This window comes from Perca flavescens, chromosome 10 (assembly GCF_004354835.1).
Source record: "Perca flavescens isolate YP-PL-M2 chromosome 10, PFLA_1.0, whole genome shotgun sequence".
NCBI classification, from domain to species: Eukaryota; Metazoa; Chordata; class Actinopteri; order Perciformes; family Percidae; genus Perca; species Perca flavescens.
The window spans coordinates 34146468-34164902 of NC_041340.1; the positions used below are offsets into that span (position 1 = coordinate 34146468).

The 18435-nt window shown below is 41.6% G+C and overlaps 1 protein-coding gene across 1 annotated transcript; it reads right to left on the reverse strand.

Moving 5' to 3' along the window:
• Positions 1 to 1324: 1324 nt before the first annotated feature.
• On the reverse strand, positions 1325 to 17581 carry syvn1 (synovial apoptosis inhibitor 1, synoviolin). The gene is made up of 16 exons (XM_028589313.1): positions 17375 to 17581; positions 15644 to 15795; positions 15418 to 15510; positions 15103 to 15255; positions 14552 to 14600; positions 13320 to 13423; positions 12161 to 12287; positions 11930 to 12029; positions 11425 to 11490; positions 10157 to 10273; positions 9335 to 9492; positions 6677 to 6814; positions 5672 to 5818; positions 4019 to 4202; positions 3682 to 3797; positions 1325 to 2425 (listed from the first exon to the last, which is right to left on the reverse strand). Exons 2-16 carry the CDS (start codon positions 15773 to 15775, stop codon positions 2202 to 2204), a joined length of 1908 nt encoding a protein of 635 aa, XP_028445114.1. The 5' UTR covers positions 15776 to 15795; positions 17375 to 17581; the 3' UTR covers positions 1325 to 2201.
• Positions 17582 to 18435: the final 854 nt, after the last annotated feature.

Here is an 18435-nt window from a genome sequence, read left to right on the forward strand (position 1 = left end):
AATCTAAATCATTTCCCAGAAAGAACAATGTAACTTGATACTTAATATATGGAAAATAACTTGCTTTATAAACACAGGGCAGCTCAACGTCAAACCTCATTTTGACAAATGTGTAAAAGAAAACATTTCAGGCTATGTTCACACTTGGAGTCTTTTTTTTTTTTTTTTTTTTTGCCGAGAAAAAAAGTTGACTAGGGCACTTGTAGTGAAAAAAAAGCGCTTTCAGAAAACTTGAATTTTTTTCAACTTAAAAAAAAAAAAAAAAAAAAAAAAGGCCTATAATGCCCAAAAACTTTTCTTAAAAGAAAAAAAAAAGACAAAATGACACCCTGAGCTGCAGGAAAAAAAAAAAAAAAAATCACCGGTGGCCTCTAAAAAAGCGATTTTTTGGAAAACACGGTAAAACAGACACTGGCAGCTTAAGAAAAGACGCTAAGTATGAACATAGCCTTAAATGAATACTGAAAGAAAGATGTACTTGGGTTGAAAGAGAACTAATTCTTTCAAGGAAATTCCAATCGTCCCTATAATTAGTACCAAAACACCTACTTCTATCCAGGAAACTTCCTGGGAAAGGACTCAAATGACAGATCTGTAAGTTAAAGCATTACTTGATGACAATAACATTACAACAGTAAAAAGCATACCTGATCATTTCTTAAGACAATCTGACTGGGAAGGGCTGCTGACCTTCTGGCAAGAGAACCTTAAAGGTCCCATGGCATGAAAAGTTCACTATGAGGTTTTTTTTTTTAACATTAATATGAGTTCCCCCAGCCTGCCTATGGTCCCCCAGTGGCTAGAAATGGTGATAGGTGTAAACCGAGCCCTGGGTATCCTGCTCTGCCTTTGAGAAAATGAAAGCTCAGATGGGCCAATCAGGAATCTTGCTCCTTATGAGGTCATAAGGAGCAAGGTTACCTCCCCTTTCTCTGCTTTGCCCGCCCAGAGAATTTGGCCCACCCATGAGAGATAGACATGGCTTTCAAACAAGCGAAGCATGGAAGTTGGTCAAGATTGCACCCCACCCTCTACCTTGCCCCCCCCTCCTCAATAGCATTTAAAGCTACAGACACAGAAATGGCACATCCTAAGGAAAGCTCATTATGAGACTGGCTCTAGTGGCTGTAATTCTGCACCAAGGCTGAATTTTGGGAAAGAGACTTCAGATACAATATTAGGGGACCACTAAGGTCTATATAAAAGCATCCAAAAAGCAGCATGTCATAGGACCTTTAAAACTTCTTCCCAAATAATTTGAGCCTACAAAACTAACTTAAAAGGGAGGTTTGTACATATACGTAGGCCTACAAGTGATAAGATATAAGTTTACAGTTCAATCTTTAATTCAAAAGGCAAAATCAAAGCTCCCGACACAGAAAGCCTGACGAGTCTACGAGCTTCACTTTAACACATTCCAACTCTATTACATCAGTTTGTGTACATACACACCGATATATCCCGTGTTGTGCCACTGTCATTTCAGTCAAACAGTTTATTCTGCATTATGTACAGATCATCCTATTAAAACTCTTTGTACAGTATTTACACATTCAAATAAATCGGTATGTTACAACAACCGCGGAGGCGACAGAAGACTGACACGAATGTTAAAAAAAAAAAAAAAAAAAAGAATGATCAACTTCCCCTTTGATTTGAATTCAATGGTCAGATCCATTGAACTGATGCAGACGCTGTGTAACATGTCGATGAGGGGGAATGGGACCACCTTTATACTGAAGAAAGCGGAATTTAACAACAAATCAAAGTGCAGGCAAAGGACCTCACTGACAGTAAAACTACCAAACACAAATCCAAACACTCAATCTCTCTCTCACATTGACCAAATAAATGGGTTCAAAATTCATCTTCCACCTGATTAAACCTACAAACGCCTGCAGTACTCTTATTGCAGTAGTCATTCTAGGGGGGGCGGTGGAAAAAAAAAAAAAAGTCGTGCTATTGCTTTCTGACACAGCAACAGTCCAGATAAAGCACTACCGATCATTGCGTCTCCCGGTAGCCTGAGTCCAACTCGACACAGTTAGAAACCTGAGCCTGTGGAAGGCGAGAGCCGCGAGGAAAGAGAGGCGAAGAAGAAGAACCAAAGCAACCGTGGATCAGCTCCCAGTTCCCATTGGTCCGGAGCAACGCGTCTCGAGTCAGAGCCGTGGATGTTTTAGGAGAACGGCACGCGCGGATCAGTTGTCTGGAGGGGGTGAAGATGACGGCGATGACGTCTCGAGCTTACGGAGGCGTCGGCGCCTCAGCTCAGCGGCGTTGGGTTCTGCGTCCTCGCCCTCCTCCCCGGCCCCCGCCGCCGCCGCTCCTTCGTCCAGCTCTTCTTTCCTTTCCGCGCCCGAAGCGGTAGGAGAAGTGGAGTCGGCCGGCTGAGAGGCGACCGCAGCTCCGTCCACCTGCTCGGCTGGAAACGAGAAGAAAAAATTTAATTAAAATGGATTCAAAGTTTTTGATTTAAAAAAGGTGGACTATGCGTTCCCTGCATGCTTACAGCGCGATTTCATTTTTATCTCAAATCGTAGGCATCACTCCTTGATCCGCTAGCTGCCTGGCCCCTGAACACAACGTGAAAAAAAAAAAAAAAAAAAAACTTGCTGTTTTGTTTGAAATTTCCTTGGAACGTCAACAGAAGTGACGTCATGCAGGAACTCAGAGTGCATCTTTAAAGGTTATAGTGCAGGTAGGGTTGGATTCCTAAACCGATTCTTGAAAAGGTGAATGGTTAATATGCTTTATGTCCGTTTTGGTGAGCCCAGAGGGAAAATATGGCAAAGTAGTCTACATTTACGGTAGCTAGCTAACGGCAGACTACAGAGAAAGGGTCATATTTTTATGTCCATTTCGGAGCAACAGAGGGAAAATATTTCGGTTGACACATTAAGTGGAACCGAAATGATCCTCGCTGGTCAGTCTAGCTAAGCTAGCAATGGATTCCACATATAAAAAATAAAATAAAATAAATAAATAAATAAATAAATATTAATAATAATAGTAAGAGGAAAACAGGGAATTTAATTGTGAATGTACATATTCGTTTGCTTTAAAACGGCAACGCTGCTGTTCCTGCCGGTAGGTTTGATCTGGAAGCCTTAGATTAGTTTTTGCGTCTCCAGACAGATTTGTTTTGGAGCCAAAAATGGCCCTTTGGATAGTAAATGTTGCTGAGCCCTGCTATAGTGCGTAGTTTATGTCGCCCCCATGAGGAATACTAAGTGACGACAACAACACTGTCTGCGCATCCGCACGACACAAGCCTTCGGTGGTGGCGCACCACCCCCTCATCTCAGCTGGACTAGTAGGCCGTTATATTGTTGGGTAGTTCAATTTATAATAAAACATGGTATTTTCTAAACTTTCTAAACTTGTTCAAAAATCTGAATTTGTAAAGTAACTGAAGCCGCTAAACACGTAGTGTTAGCCGGCCTAACAGCAGTTAAAGAGATGCTGGCTCTCCGCTGGCACCCTCCTCAAAACTTGAGCGTGATCTAGGGTTGTGCGGAGGCTCCACGCAGAGCTTTCTCTGCAGCCTACGTAAGTGGCCTGGAGTTTGTACTTGTGCGTTGGTGTGTGCGTCGATCTCTTTAAGAGAATAGCAGGGCCGCCATGTGTGTGTCGTCCGAGTTGTCTTCATAGTTGATGGGAAGCGTCAAGTCTACTTACAGCTGGGGGAGTCCCTCTCCCGGCTGGGACTGCCCGTGCTACTGCCCGCTGCAGGAGGTGAAGCAGCGTCGTCGGTCCCACCGGCTTCTCCAGCGCTGCCCTGAGGCCGAGGAGGGCTGTGGAGGACACAACGGGGGGACATTCAACAGGAAACAGAAAAAGTCAACAAACAGGTCAAACTTGATTGCTTTACACATACATTCTATATACATGTTATATGTTATGTTATATACATATCCTTAATTCTTAAAATAACATCATAATAAGAACTGCATTTAATGACTAAGTCAAGCTTATTTTGGGATGATGCGACTTCAACAAGAGAAGGTTTAGTTACGCGAGCGTGGCGACGGTGCTCAGGTAGTGGTGGATGTTGAGCATGGCGGCGTCCAGCAGGGTGTGGATGTTCTGGAGACACTGGAGCCTGGCCTCGAGGCCCCGCCGCCCTTCTGCCTCCAGCTCCCTCAGCTCCTCCTCGGACAGCCGGGACAGAGAGGGAGGAGGGGGGGGCATCGATGACACTGGAGGGGAGGCGAGGAGAGACGTTAACACAAACCGGTCCGGGTGAAACAGACGTTCAACGTAAGCCCTGTTGGCACGGGATCAGTATTAACCCTGTAACCTCTAGTCACTTGTAATCATTACGGAGGTCGTCTGGGATCTTTATCCCGTGCTAATCGGCCATGTCTGTCATTTGGGGGGAGTAAAAAACTCCCCCCACAAATGACCTACCGTATTTCGCCGAACACCGAGGTCCTGTGACAGGGTTTTCTACAGGTTTCACCAAGTCAAATTTAAGACTTTTTAAGACCATTATGAATGAAATTTAAAGAGCTCTATCACAACATCAAAAACAAAGTCAGACGTCCTCGTTGGCATTATAGGAATGGTGTCTAGACCGGCTGAAATATAAGTAGCATGTTTGTCTCATTTGTAGTCGTAATACAGCAAATTATATTTGGAGTAGCGACAGAAAGAACTACAACGCCACGGAATAAAAACATTCTAAAGCGCTGCGGGAACATTTCAATGAGCAGTAGAGGTAGGGTTACATTGACGTAGGAAAATTAAGACCTGTTTAAAATTATTTAAAAAGGCCTAGAACACAATAATTCAGCGAATGTAAGACTTTAAGGCTTAAAACCCCGTGGAAACCCTGTGTGATAATATTAGCCCCGTGTGAATCGACATGTCTGGGATTTGGCGGGGGTCGTTTTATCATTTTTTCAAGGTTTTTTGTTTACTGGGCGCCTTTCTATCCCTCTCGTGAAGATGGATTATGGGATCGCGGGGGGGGGGGGGGGGGGGGCTGCGGACGAGTCGACGCGCTCCCCGCGGCTTCGTCCGAGGGCTGACGGTGATGCTGTGTGGGCGCCGTCGTGGCGGGGGGTGATAGGGGATGTGCTTCGGGTAACCTCTACCGGGCCTGGCCCAAAAAGATACCGAGTGCGCGCGCCTCTAGGGAAAAACAATCGGGGTACAGATGGTAAATTTGAGTAAAAGCAGGCTTTGCTTATCCCGTGCGAATGTGCCACATGAAACTCCAATGTAAATAAAACAAGGTCCCCAGATGATACTAATCCTGTGCGAATAGGGCATCAGCTACAACTAGGGTTGCAATGACACATCGATCTGGTGTGAACACTTTGTAACTACATTATGAAAAGACACTCTTTACAACAGACAAAAAAAGAAGGGAAATGCTAGGTACTTTCACACCCTGTGACCAGATAGTATGTTGCTATGGTAATGCTCAGCACTTCCCTAAAAACAGGCTGAACAAAGAAGTCAGACAATATTATCATCATGACTCACCCACATAAAAAATTAAAAAAATTGCACATTTCTTATTATTTCTATTCTTATAAAGGAGTAACACAACCTTCCTTCCCTGTCTTTCTGCAGCAGTTCATCTTTTGACAATAGTGTCAAAGTCACCAAGCGTGTATTTATTTTAGTCTGCGATAGAGTACAGAGAGTTTGTGGTTACCGAAGGGAGGAGGTGGTGGCATGGGCAGCCATGGTGCAGAGGGGAAGGGAGGCGGGGGGAAGGAGAAGGGGAAGCCTGGCATGGCCGGTCCTGGAGCAGCAGCGCCTGCAGCGGTGTCTGCAGTCGACGCAGTGGCCGGGCTGGAACCTGATGATCCAAACAAACAGCATTTTGGGTAGATGTCATGCTAGCCCAGAGTATAAAATCAAATACAACACAGGTGCAAAGATACTATCTGTAGCGTGACATTGGCAAACACTTTCGGATACTCTGGGTTTGATAATCCTTTTTGTGGTGTGGTGAACTGTAGGGGTGGGGGAAAAGGCCCAAGTGTGGATCTTTTATTACATTGGTCAGTTTGTCTGCTTGACAATCTGATTTTGCAGCAATACAATTGAAGTGAGATGAACAAACAGAGAAATGTATCTTTTTAGATACAACAGCTGTTGATAAAGTTTCCTTTTGGGGACATCATTTGAAATCGGGAAAAATTTGTAATATCTCGCAGAATATTGCAATATGTTTAAAATTGCAATAATATCGTATCGTGACATAAGTATCGTGATGATATCATATCGTAAGGCCTCTGGTGATTCCCACCCCTAGTGAACTGGCCAATTTGTGGCAGGAGAGCCAGGTTATTAGGGCTGGGCGATATGGAGAAAATCAAATATCACGATATTTTTTAACCAAATACCTCGATATCGATACCGCAACGATATTGTAGTGTTGACTATTGGTGCTTTCACAAAATGAGATTTTTTTATAAATAATCATCAGTAATGTGGATATAATGACTAATAAAGGCAAATAATAGAACAGTTACAACAATCTGGTAAGTTCAAAAAATGACATCACTTTACTGTAATGTAGCCTTTAAAACCAGGAAAAGACAACATTATGCCATATCACGATATCCCAAAAAAATCTAAGACGATATCTAGTCTCATTTCACGATATTGATATAATATCAACATATTGCCCAGCCCTACAGGTTATCCTTACCAGCTGCCTGTGTAGCCTCTGTGCTGCTTCGCGGAGCATCGGTGGCACCAGGAGCTGCAGCAGGAGGAGGCACTGCAGGGAAGGGACCCCAGAAGGGGAAGACACCCGGAGGAAAACCGGGTAACATGCCCGGGGCCACTAAAGAGGAAACAGAACAAAAGGGATTCTTACCAACCCTGAAAAATGGTCCAAATGTGTAGTTACCACAGGACGCTTCAAAACACAATTAATATTGCTTTGCAACGTGGTCAACGTGACCGGCTAGACTACTTGTTAATTAAGCAAGAAAAGTGGGACTGAAAAAGATGTTGAACTAAGATTTCTGGAGTAGTTTCTCAAAACTTAAAAGGTCCCATATTGTAAAAAGTGAAATGTCCAGGTCCTTTTTATATTATAAAGCAGGTAGTGGAGTTATGCAAATACTGTAAAAGTATTAAAACGAGCCGTCAGGACGTCCGTACGGTTGTGATGTCACAACCATACTATATAAAACTATACCCTAAAAAGTGCCGCTACATTGCCATTAAAGTCATTCCCCGGCTGCAATGACAGAGGTGCAGAGGCACCAAGAGCACAGATGCGGAAGACCTGGAAAACGCTGACCAATCAGAGCAGACTGGGCTTTTTCAGAAAGGGTGGCTCAAAGAGACAGGTGCAAAAACAGAGGATGAATACAGATTTAGGGCGTTTTCACACATGAAAGTCCGAACCAAGGTCCGGACCAAGGTTCATGTTTTTGTTACATTGTATACATTTGATCCGGTAAGTTGTGGTTTCACACTGCAGTTTTGCAAGCGCACTAAAGATCTCTACGTGACAAACCTACGTCCTGCCGTCATCACATACGTGAGCTACGTCTCCAGATACTTCTAACTGATTGGTTTGTTGAAGGGCTTCCTCGTCCTCTCATATGCGCTCTCTGTGTCGGAGTTTTTCCAACTGACTGATGCTCTCCCCCTACTGCCGCGGCCCTTTTTGTTTTGTTGTGATGTTGAGAAGCAAGACACGGGAACTTTCTTTCTGGAGCATTTATTCAGAGACAAACTGAAACCTACGCTGTACATTTACCACTTAACAAATAAACTGCTGATGTATTCTCTGCTCTGATAGCCGACAGCTGTCTTCTCTGAACGCATTCACCGTCACTCTCTCTCACTAAGCACCTTAAAGGAGCTTCCCCGGTCTTGTAACACAAGGAGAGCCTGCCAGAGCTTCTTGTATTTGGTCCAAAAGTCCAAACCATCCAAAAAATGCTTTCACACTATAAACGAACCGGACCGAGACCACCTCTTTTTATCGGACCAAAATTTGGTCTTTTGATCCGGACCGCGGTCCAGGGGAGGTTTCACACCTGTAATTTTGGTTCGGATCAAACTAAAAAGTCCGAAAGTCCGGACCAAACGAGTGTGAGTATGTGTGAAAACGCCCTTAGTCAGATAGAAAGTGTGAGAAATGAATGTGATTTTGAACATTAAAACATGTAAACATGTTCTAGTAGAAACCCAAAATGTATAGTAATTATGAACCTGAAAATGAGCATAAGATGTCTTCAAAAGCAATTATGGGTAGAATTTAAACATGTGTGACTTTAAAGCCCAGTTTTCGACGACACAAGATGAAACTTGCAAGTACTTGCAGCGCAGCGCTCTGAAACCTGCCAGTTTACACCAAGATGCGATTAGACTGGTGGTCAAAACAGGCGACGTCCCTTACGTTCCAAAACCAGCCACTGGCGGCTGGGTCGCAGGTGACACCATCAGCTGGCTGTTGAGCTGAGACGGGCCAGTTTAGACCACTGCAACTTTTCCTGCAATGTTCTAGAATGGTTTCGCCTCGTCACAACTCTTTGGTCTGAACTAGGCTTAACCCTCTTGTTGAACATTTGGGTTTCTTTCAACCTAATTCCCCAAAATAATACATATTGTTCCATAAACCGCTCTTCACAAGTAAAAGGAAGGAGCAGTTCAGTACTTTTATTGAATTTTGAGTGTTTGATTCAATTTCATAGCATTATTCTGACTAAACTCTTTGATTATCCACCAACAAACGTTCCTCTGATCTTAACTTTTAAACAAAATAATTCATGATTTCTGCTTTTTTAAACACAGAAAGTGGGTTAGTGTTAGTGGTGTATATACTGGTGGTAGTGAATAAAAGAGCTGAAAAATTCAACAAAAAGTTGGGGGAAAAACAGCAAAATAAGTGACACAAACGTCAAAGTGTCAATTTTTTTATTTTGACCTGGGAGGACAACACAAGGGTTAAGACTGCACAGATTTTCACCAGGATAATATCATTTTTGTTCAAATAAACACTGCCATATAAGGATGTTATAGTCACTAAAGATTCAACACATTATTTTCACTCGAGTTTTTGCGCACGAAAGTCGCCGGACGCCACAATCTTCTGGACATAGTCATACTGAGAAATCCAGAGAGAGTTGTGTGGAGCGGATAGTCTTAATTAGCTCTGTAGCAACTCATTTGGCAATGGCTTGAATATAACGGACGTTTATTAATATCAAAAAGTTACGCGCTAAAGCTTTAAGCCCATGAATGGAAACGTTTCAGTAGATATAAAAAGGAACATTCTGTTCTAGCGCTGCTAGAAGCAAGTAGACAGAGGTTGTGTTCATGTGTACTGGTGGCTGACTCTCACCATTGGCGGGTGGGGCTGCGGGGGCGTTGGCCGGGGCTGCAGGAGCCGGGGGCGGGGCCTGGGCCGGGGCTGGTGTCTGGTTGTTATTAGATGCACGGAGGACGTCCATGCGACAGGTTGGGCAGGTCTGCTGCCTCTGGAACCAGGAGCGGAGGCAGCTGTGGGCGGGGAAAGGACGTCAACAACGCTATTACAAAAACATGCAGCAATGCCAAAGGTTCTTATTTTAAAGTTACTATATGTAATGTTGTTTTTCATCTAATGATCATAAATGACCCTTTAACAGCAAACGAGACTAACAGTGAAAAGAAGGCTATTTTTCGGGCTTTCAACAAGCGGAGATAAATACAGGATTGTATTGCATTTATCTAGCGGCCGCTGGAATCAACACAAACTGAAAGTTACATATAGCCACTTTAAAAAGGTGCTCTAAGCGATGTCATGTGTTTTTTAGGCTACAACATTTTTTGTCACATTCAGCAAACATCTCCTCACTATCCGCCCGTCCCCTGAACACACTGTAAAAAAAAAAACGCGGTCTCTGTAGACGGCACAGGCTCCACAAACGGCAACAAAAACAAACCATGCCAACCTGCACCACCAAACATAAACAGTCTTCCAGCGTTCCAGCCAATAACCGACAAGAAGGCTTTGGAGGTGGGGGTTTTATTTGCAAAACCGACTTGTTTACTGTTTAAATACAGGAACAGTGAGTGCCATCGGCTACTGTAGATGCTGACTATAGCTGACATCTACGTTGTTTTGTTTGTTTGCAATCCCGAACCTTTCATGCCGAGTCAGACTGGGGACCACATGGCTCACCTGGAGTGGAAAATGTGATTACAAGGCAGTTTCTTGGCTCCGGTGACCATTTCCTCTCGGCAGATGATACAGACGTTGTCAGAGGCCTGCAGATCTTCAGGAGTAGCATCAGGGTACCTGAACACAGGCAACAGTTAAAAGAGTAAAGAACAGCAGAGAATTGATTAGCTAAGGTTTTATTCAGTCTTGCACTATAGATTTAAATGTATTGTCTGCTTTCCAATATCCCCCGGCTAAAGATTACCAGCATCACTGAAAACTGTCCTGAAAGAGGAGCTAACACACAAAAAAAAAAATGACTAGCCAAACAAAATGTGTACATACAGCTCAACACATGTAATATTATGTATCGTGATTTTTTTGTGACGATTAATAACGAGAAATACAAACTGCACAAGAAAAAAAACCCTCGCCCAACCCCCACAAAAAAAAGAGCCAGCGCTGAGCTATCATTTTCTTGGTTGCAGCTGAGCCGGCTAGCCAAATTTTCCTCCCAAGCCGGTGTAATTTAGAGTCGTCGTTAACTAACAAGACAATCGGATCAGTAGGATAGAATCAATATTTTAAATTATTTTAAATTTTAAAATTAATATAATATAAATATTAAAATTTATTTTATTACCAATGATTCACCTAAATATTTTCTGTTTATACGGTACCGCTGACGGCGACTAAATCATATCCGTTTTCCAGCAAAACAGGCCGAAAGCAGAAAATCCATGTTACGTACTTCTTTACAAATGAAATAAATGTCTGACTGACTGGCTGACATGTGATGTTCATTCCTTTTAGAAAACAATTAGTTTTTAGAAATGATATATTGTATCAGGAAGTGTATTATTCAACTTTTGTTTTTGTTAAAGAAGGAAAAGAAAATTGCAATACTCAATACTATTGAATCGCAATACTAGAATGACAATAAATGAAAATCGCAATACAAAATTAAATCCGCACCCATGTATCGTAATCAGGACAAAAGCATATGAGACAACTTATATGGGTCTGCTACAACCGGAGTAGGAGCTTGTCAAAGTTACTGTGTAACAGTGTGCATGTTTCCCAGCAACCTCTCAAAAACATTCACACCGAATAGAGACTGGACATTCATTTGCATCAAGGGCTATATTCCATGTCATTAAATGATACTAAAAATCCCACTTGACCAGCTTGTGTCTTACCAAATGATGTATTAATGAAAAACAAAAACGCACCGGGAAATGTTTACAAATACAATAGGGTGTGATCAGGAAAGGCTCAACATTACTCACAGTGTATTCATATTGCGGATGGCTCTCCGAGACATTATAGCATCTGTTACAGCTTTCTTGAACTGCCTGAGAGAAAAAGAGGAAACAATACCAAACTCAAAACACGCCTAAAATATGAATTCAAAATATCAAGGGACGAAAAATTATATTAAACCTTTGTATAAAACTTACAGTTTGGAAATGTCACTTAAAATATGAAATAACAACATAGAAATAGAAATTTACAACATAGAAAGGGGAGCCATATCTGAATAGCTTCATGAATCCTATGTTTTCTGATCTAGGCAGCCAAAAACAAACTACTGGGTTGTCTTATTTCACAGTTGTACCCAAATACCCAAAGGTATGCAAGCACTGAGAAAAAGAGTTTTTGATGATACAGTATGTCCCCTTTAAGAATATTTAGAGAACTCTACTTTCTGTTATAGGTCAGAGGAGTGGAAGTAACAAAAACATAATAAACCTTCCGAGCATCACACAAACACAGAGGCACACAACTGCTCACCTCATAGCCAGATACATGGGCCGAATGGCAAACAGGGGGAAGGTGTGGACCTTTATCATGATGGTCATGAAAGCAATGTACAGGAGCACTTTGATGAAACCTGGAATTAAGGAGAAAAATAAATAAATAAAAAATCAATTCATATTTCAATATGGCTGCCACTATTTCTGTCTTGAACTACACACAAAAATGCCCTGGCATCACATTTGGAACGCCAGCTGAATACAGTACCTGTGAAGAGCTCCGTGTAGAGCATATAGACGGCCTTGTTGTCCCAGGGATTCTCACTCTGCAGGTCAATAGTGTGCAGAAGGTACTTAATGAAGGTTGTGAGCACCATGGTCATCAGGATGGCATACTGAGGGGCACACACAGAGAAGATATCCTAATGAGAACAATTTGTGTCCATTGTTGTGTGTGTGCATATATTAGCAAGTGTTATCCAAAGAAACCGTGTGGTATGAAAAGGATTAAAGTAAGAGGTTGTGGTGACCAGTTCTCTGGACTTGTGACTGGACTTGGACTTGCGTACTGATGACTTTGGACTTGAGGATTTATGAAATCGGACTCAAGCATTCATGAAATAGGACTCAGAAGTCGGATGATGTTTCGGACTACTTTTATGTGTAACAGGCAGTAGTCTATATCCACAACGTTCCACTTCCGGGATTGTTCAGGTGCCGCCGGAAATTCTGCCGGATGTCTTTCATTTCGGCTGGATGTCAGTCACCTTCTGCTTTCTTTGTGTTGGCATTCTAACCTCCGGTGGATTTCTGAGGACTATGGTTAACTGCTCCTCAGATCTCTGCAGGGTAAATCCAGACAGCTAGCTAGACTATCTGTCCAATCTGAGTTTTCTGTTGCACGACTAAAAACAACTTTTGAACGTACACATGTTCCACCTAAACAAGTTCCTTCCAGAGACTATTTTGCAGAGGCGCCGTTGCTCCGTCTGCTGCCCATGACGATTATGATTGGTTTAAAGAAATGCCAATATACCAGAGGACGTTTTTCTCCCATCCCGGAATGCTGTGTGGACTCGCCAGACCTTCCTCCGCAGCGCCGCGGAGGAAGGTCTGGCGAGTCCACACAGCATGGCAATGCGAGACTAAACAGGCAGTGATGGAGTGACTCAGGCTCGAACTCCCATAATGGTGACTCCACTGGGACTCTTGTTTAGTGACTCGGTCTCGAAGAACACTGGGGACTCAAGACTTAACTCAGACTCCACAGTTGGTTACTCGACTACAACACTGATAAAGCACAGTGGGCTTTTACTTCCGACATGTCTTATTGGTTTTTGTTGTCTTATATTATATTGGCTAAATAAGCATTTTAAAAGCTAAAAAAAAAAGCGCTGATATTCAGCTTCAACTAAAGAAGGACAAACCTCAAATCCAAAAACAAGCTGGACTGAGGCTCCTCGGGTAATGATGCTGTGACAGGCATGGTTGACAAACAGGAAGTCCAGGACAGCCAGCAGTCCCATGAGAGCTGCAGGAAATAAAGAACACTGAATAAGACATCTGTGCACAAGCTCCATAGAAGCACAGAACATCTTTGATTTTGCCCAAAATAAACATGTACATACATTGTGTTTAAAGACGTATCTGATAGACAGTTATTTAAAAACTTGAATAGCTACTGGTAGGGCTGCACAATATATATTTTTTTATTGTTATTGCGATATCAACTGGCACAATAAACACCTTGCGAAAGGTTGCAATATATCGCGTAATACACTCAGAGATGTTTTGTTGTAGTTGAAAGAAAATATCAGTTGAAAACTGCACTTTAAAATGTGTCGTCATTCCTTTTTTTCCTGGTGCCTTATAGTTAATTCAATGTTCAATAAAAGACTGCAATTTTGCAATTTGTTGTATTTTAGCAGAATACTGAAGGCAGCAAAAATGCAGAACTGAGTACACTCATCAAATAATATAATGTTTATTTATCGCACGTAATGTCGTTATCGATATATTTGACAACCTTATTGCATATTGCATATTTTGCTCATGTGGCGCAGCCCTAGCTACTGGGCCTGATTCTGGAAATCAAACTGGAAACAACCATGAAGCCCTGATAGAGCAACCAGCTGTCCTGGCAGCATTCATGTACAGCCCATTTGTTTCTGTGATAACAGAATCACGGACGGAAACGCAAAATTGAGAACAAAATAAAATAAAGCTTGAAGACAGATTACATTGGGCGCTACATTAAGTCAGTGCTAAAAGCTAACTGGACATTTGAAAATAGGACTGTCTAAGTTGGTTTACCAGGCTTGCAATACATTGGGGGAAACACAAAGGGCCACTTAGATCACTAATTAATACATCTGACAAGATGACTGAATGGATGTTGTATTAGTATTTAGAAAATGGTGTTGTGGTTTGTTAATATCAACCATTTTACTGGTCTGTTGTGCTCCATTAAACCGTGGTGCACCTGGCCTCATGTGCAAACTGCAATGCTTTGCATACAGTTTCATTTCGCCAAAAGACTTGTTTCATAAGTAGAGAAGATGACGGAAAGAAGTCGAGACTCAAGTCAAAGATTTATAGAAAAAACACAGCAGGGCGGGGAGAACGATTTCTGCCGAGGCTCATGATAACGTGTACTTACATAATACTCTGAAGTGAAAAATCCAGGATATGTTTGGACTCCGTTCCATCTGAAACAAAAAAAAAAGAAGAATGAAAAAAAATAAAAATAAACACACAAATAAACATGATTTACATGCAACTTAAAACATGTGCAGCCACTTATGGCTATTTAATCATCAATTGTGATTCTGAATGATCTTTTTACATAATGATTGCCAACACCATTACAGGGGCACCGCGACCTGTAATATGTGCCAGTGTGCTTGGTATTCAGCCAAGGACTGCTGTCTAGTAATAGCAGCTGGGTAAAGCTTCCTAACTAACTTCCAAACAATACATTTCAACTCAAAGTATGGAACAGTAAGGGCTCTTTATGCTAAATTCATGACTGAATTATCAAATCGCACAATATCAAATAACAATGTTTGTTCAACTCTGGTATGCCACACATTTTGTCCCATGTTTCTTTTCTACTTTTCAACAATGTTCTGCATGCATACGGATGCAGTGGATTAGATATACCGTGTGTACTATGTAAGATAAGGAAGTTATTTTTCTCTCATCACTCACAAAGTCCACCCGGTCCTCAGCCAGCCAGTGAAAGCACTTCAGGAAGAGCAGAAGTGTGAAGAGGGCGACAAAGCGAGGGGAGAAGTCATCCCTGAACACAGTGAACGCCAAGCACGTCTCGGTCACAGCGTACCAGGAGCGCTCAATCAGATGCTGAGGGTGGACAGGAAAGACACAGGAATGCACATAAACAAAAAGAGGCTGATAAGATACACTGTTGTCATTTAAAGCTGAGACCATGCATTGACTGCATATTAAAACTGAATGTGTGTTATGAGCCACGTGTGTGTGTCCTAAATATAAAAACAACCCTACCTCCATTTCTGCAGCCCTTAGCTGTCCAAAAAACACCTTCCTCATGAACTTTCCCAGCAGAAACACCAAGACAAAGGCCTGAATGTACAACACCTGATACCAGAAACAAAACACAAACGAAAAAGCTTAACTTATCACAATGTCACTGGTATGGCCTTCGAGGAAATATTGTCAGCCATTTATAGCAAACTCAAGATTTGACTTTGACTTTTAGCACAGCTCTTACCGCCATGCTGGGGCTGCTCTTGGTGAGGTAGACCACAGTCGGGTAGAACTGGTGTTTGAGGAGGTAAGCATGTGCCACCACAGCCCCAGTCAGTGCCAGACTGGTGGCAGTCACCAAGGTTGCTCGCACCATTTTGGACTCAGCTACAGATACTGGGGGGATGAAGGGAGAAATAAAGAAGAAGAAGGTTGTTGCAAGTGAAGGCTGATTGATGTAGCAGAGCAGTATGCAAATAAAATGTAGCACTGTGCTGGATCATTTTGGTCAGATATCTCTCTTCATTTGTCCCTGTACTTCAGGGATGTCAAACTCATTTTCCCAGAGGGCCACACTGGAAAAAGAGAATCACACCAAGGGCCAGACATGTAGGGTTTATTGACGTGCTTTTGTTACTGCATGTCACTTTTATTTTTTTTAAACATTTTGGTTGCTTTTTTTCCTCATTTCTGTTGTTTTTGTGGCTTTCTCAGACATTTGTCACCTTTTTGTAAATTTGTTGTTTTTTCCGACATTTTTGTACACTTTTTGTTGCATTTTTGTTGACATGAAGCCCTACAAAAAGTCATCAAAAGAGTTCCTTAGCCATCGTAGAATTTAGGAAATCAAGAAAAATAATTATACATTTTTTTAACAACAACAACAACAACAACAACAACTTGTTTCACAGCCTGAATATGAAAACTCTCCACTTCTGGGGGAATTTCTGAGTCTCAGAGTCGGCAAATCTGCCATATTCTGCTTTGAATGACATGCAATTGCAGTTTAAAAAACACTTTCCTGTGTTTTTGGTTTGGCGCACAATTAGGTGGGCCAAAATGTATTGTGAACCTAAATTGATATACGGGCCAGATCAAAATCTGTATATATATATATATATATATATATATATATATATATATATACACACACACATACATACATACATACCACTATATATTCTTTGCAAGATAACAAATATACATTAATTTAAGTGTAATGTTCACTACACATGGTTAACTAACAGAAGGCTTTTAGGGCTGGGAGAAAACACATAACTGTCAACCAGGAGAAATTTTACTTTTGTCAAAATAACTTGATGTATGAAAGGCTACAACTGATTACATTACAATAAATCCCCAAGTCACAGCTGGAGTATAAGGTGAATAAAGGTAAGTGATATTTTATTTAGGCCAGACAACCGAACCCAGTGTATCATACATCAATGCAGGCAAAATGTTCAAAATGAAAACTACTACATGCTTGATTTCATTTCCTCCTGCATAGATGCTCAGCAGTGCTCTTGATTAGCATTGGGTACACTCCCACTTTTGCTACTACTGAATCAATCCCTCCTATGCTACATTTCTTACACTGAATGCAACAGAACAAACTAGCTTTTCACTTATTTTCGCTTATTAAAAGTGGCTAAACACCATGTATCGTCATAGAGAAGTGGCAACTCTTTTAGCTAGCATTAAAGCTAACATGGTAAAAATTAAGTCTCTAAAATCCGAGCAGCCTTGTGAGCTTTCCGAGAAAAAGAGAAATTTACTTAAGATAATAAGACAGTTACATACTTCTCAGTAACCTAAATATATATAATTTTTTTGTATTAGTAACGCTACTTTACTTCATGGTTTACCTATTGTCAAAGACAGGTAATTAGGTTAGTTATCGCTAGCTAGAGCTAGCTAACGATAGCCAGCTAAAAGGTAGCTAACGTTACAGCTGTCAGTACTCTGCGGGACTTACCGACTCGATGTCTGCGGAAGACTCGCTCCTTGCTAATTTGACGGAAGTCTCTTTACCTGCTAAAATCTCTACGCTAAGAGCAGCTACTCCATTTAGATGGTTTCACGTTAGCCTCTCTATAATATTTATTATCCTCGCCCTGTTCGTCTGGCTACGTGTTTATCTTTGGCTTGCTCCTCGGGAGCCACATCACATCCGGCTGCTAAGGTAATTTGACGCAAGAGCAATTTAAGGCATCACTGACACACAGTGTTACTTGGTGTAAAAAGCCGTTAGAAAAATACTTTGTCTTGACTATTGAATTCAATATTTTTTGCATTCAATCGCAATTGTTCTGAGTTGTATCTGTAAATGTAATTTGTTGAATTGTATTGTGTTTGTAATTGTTGGGTGACCCACCTTTTAGGAGACTTACGGTAAATACCCAACGTGGACCAATGGGAAGTTGTCAGGCTGGGGTTTAATCTGCGTTACATTATCCTGTACTGTAACAATATTGCACAGGCAAAAAACATAACTCTATCAGAAATATAAGGATATTATGAAACGCAAATCAGTTTACAAAAATATGTTTAAAGTATGATTACTTAAAACTCTTGCTCATGCTAAATTCAGAATAACATCAAATATATTGAAGTTTTGATGAAAAAAAGTAAGGTAATTTGTGTGGTAGATTATTTCTGTGTGGTAACAATGCTTTTTGGCAACCATTGGAAAGCCTGTTTAGTTCCTATTTGTATTGTAACATGCATTTGTGGGATGAGCAGCAGCGCTGAGTATGTGGGTTGCGGCCATGAAAACTTTGTCAAATCTTCTCTGCCAATGCCAAACAGCTTATTCTGCCATTGACTCGTTTGGTGGATTGGATGATTGAAGTTTGAAGAAACAAGACATATTGGCAATTTATTCATTTCACAAACAGGAGCCTCAGTGGCGTGTGGAAGAACCCTACACAGCGACAACAGCCTGGCACCTCCTCCTCATGCTGGTCACACACTGCTGTGGGATGGCATCCCATTCTTCAACCATTTGTCGCAAGTCAGCCAACGTGGTTGTGTTGG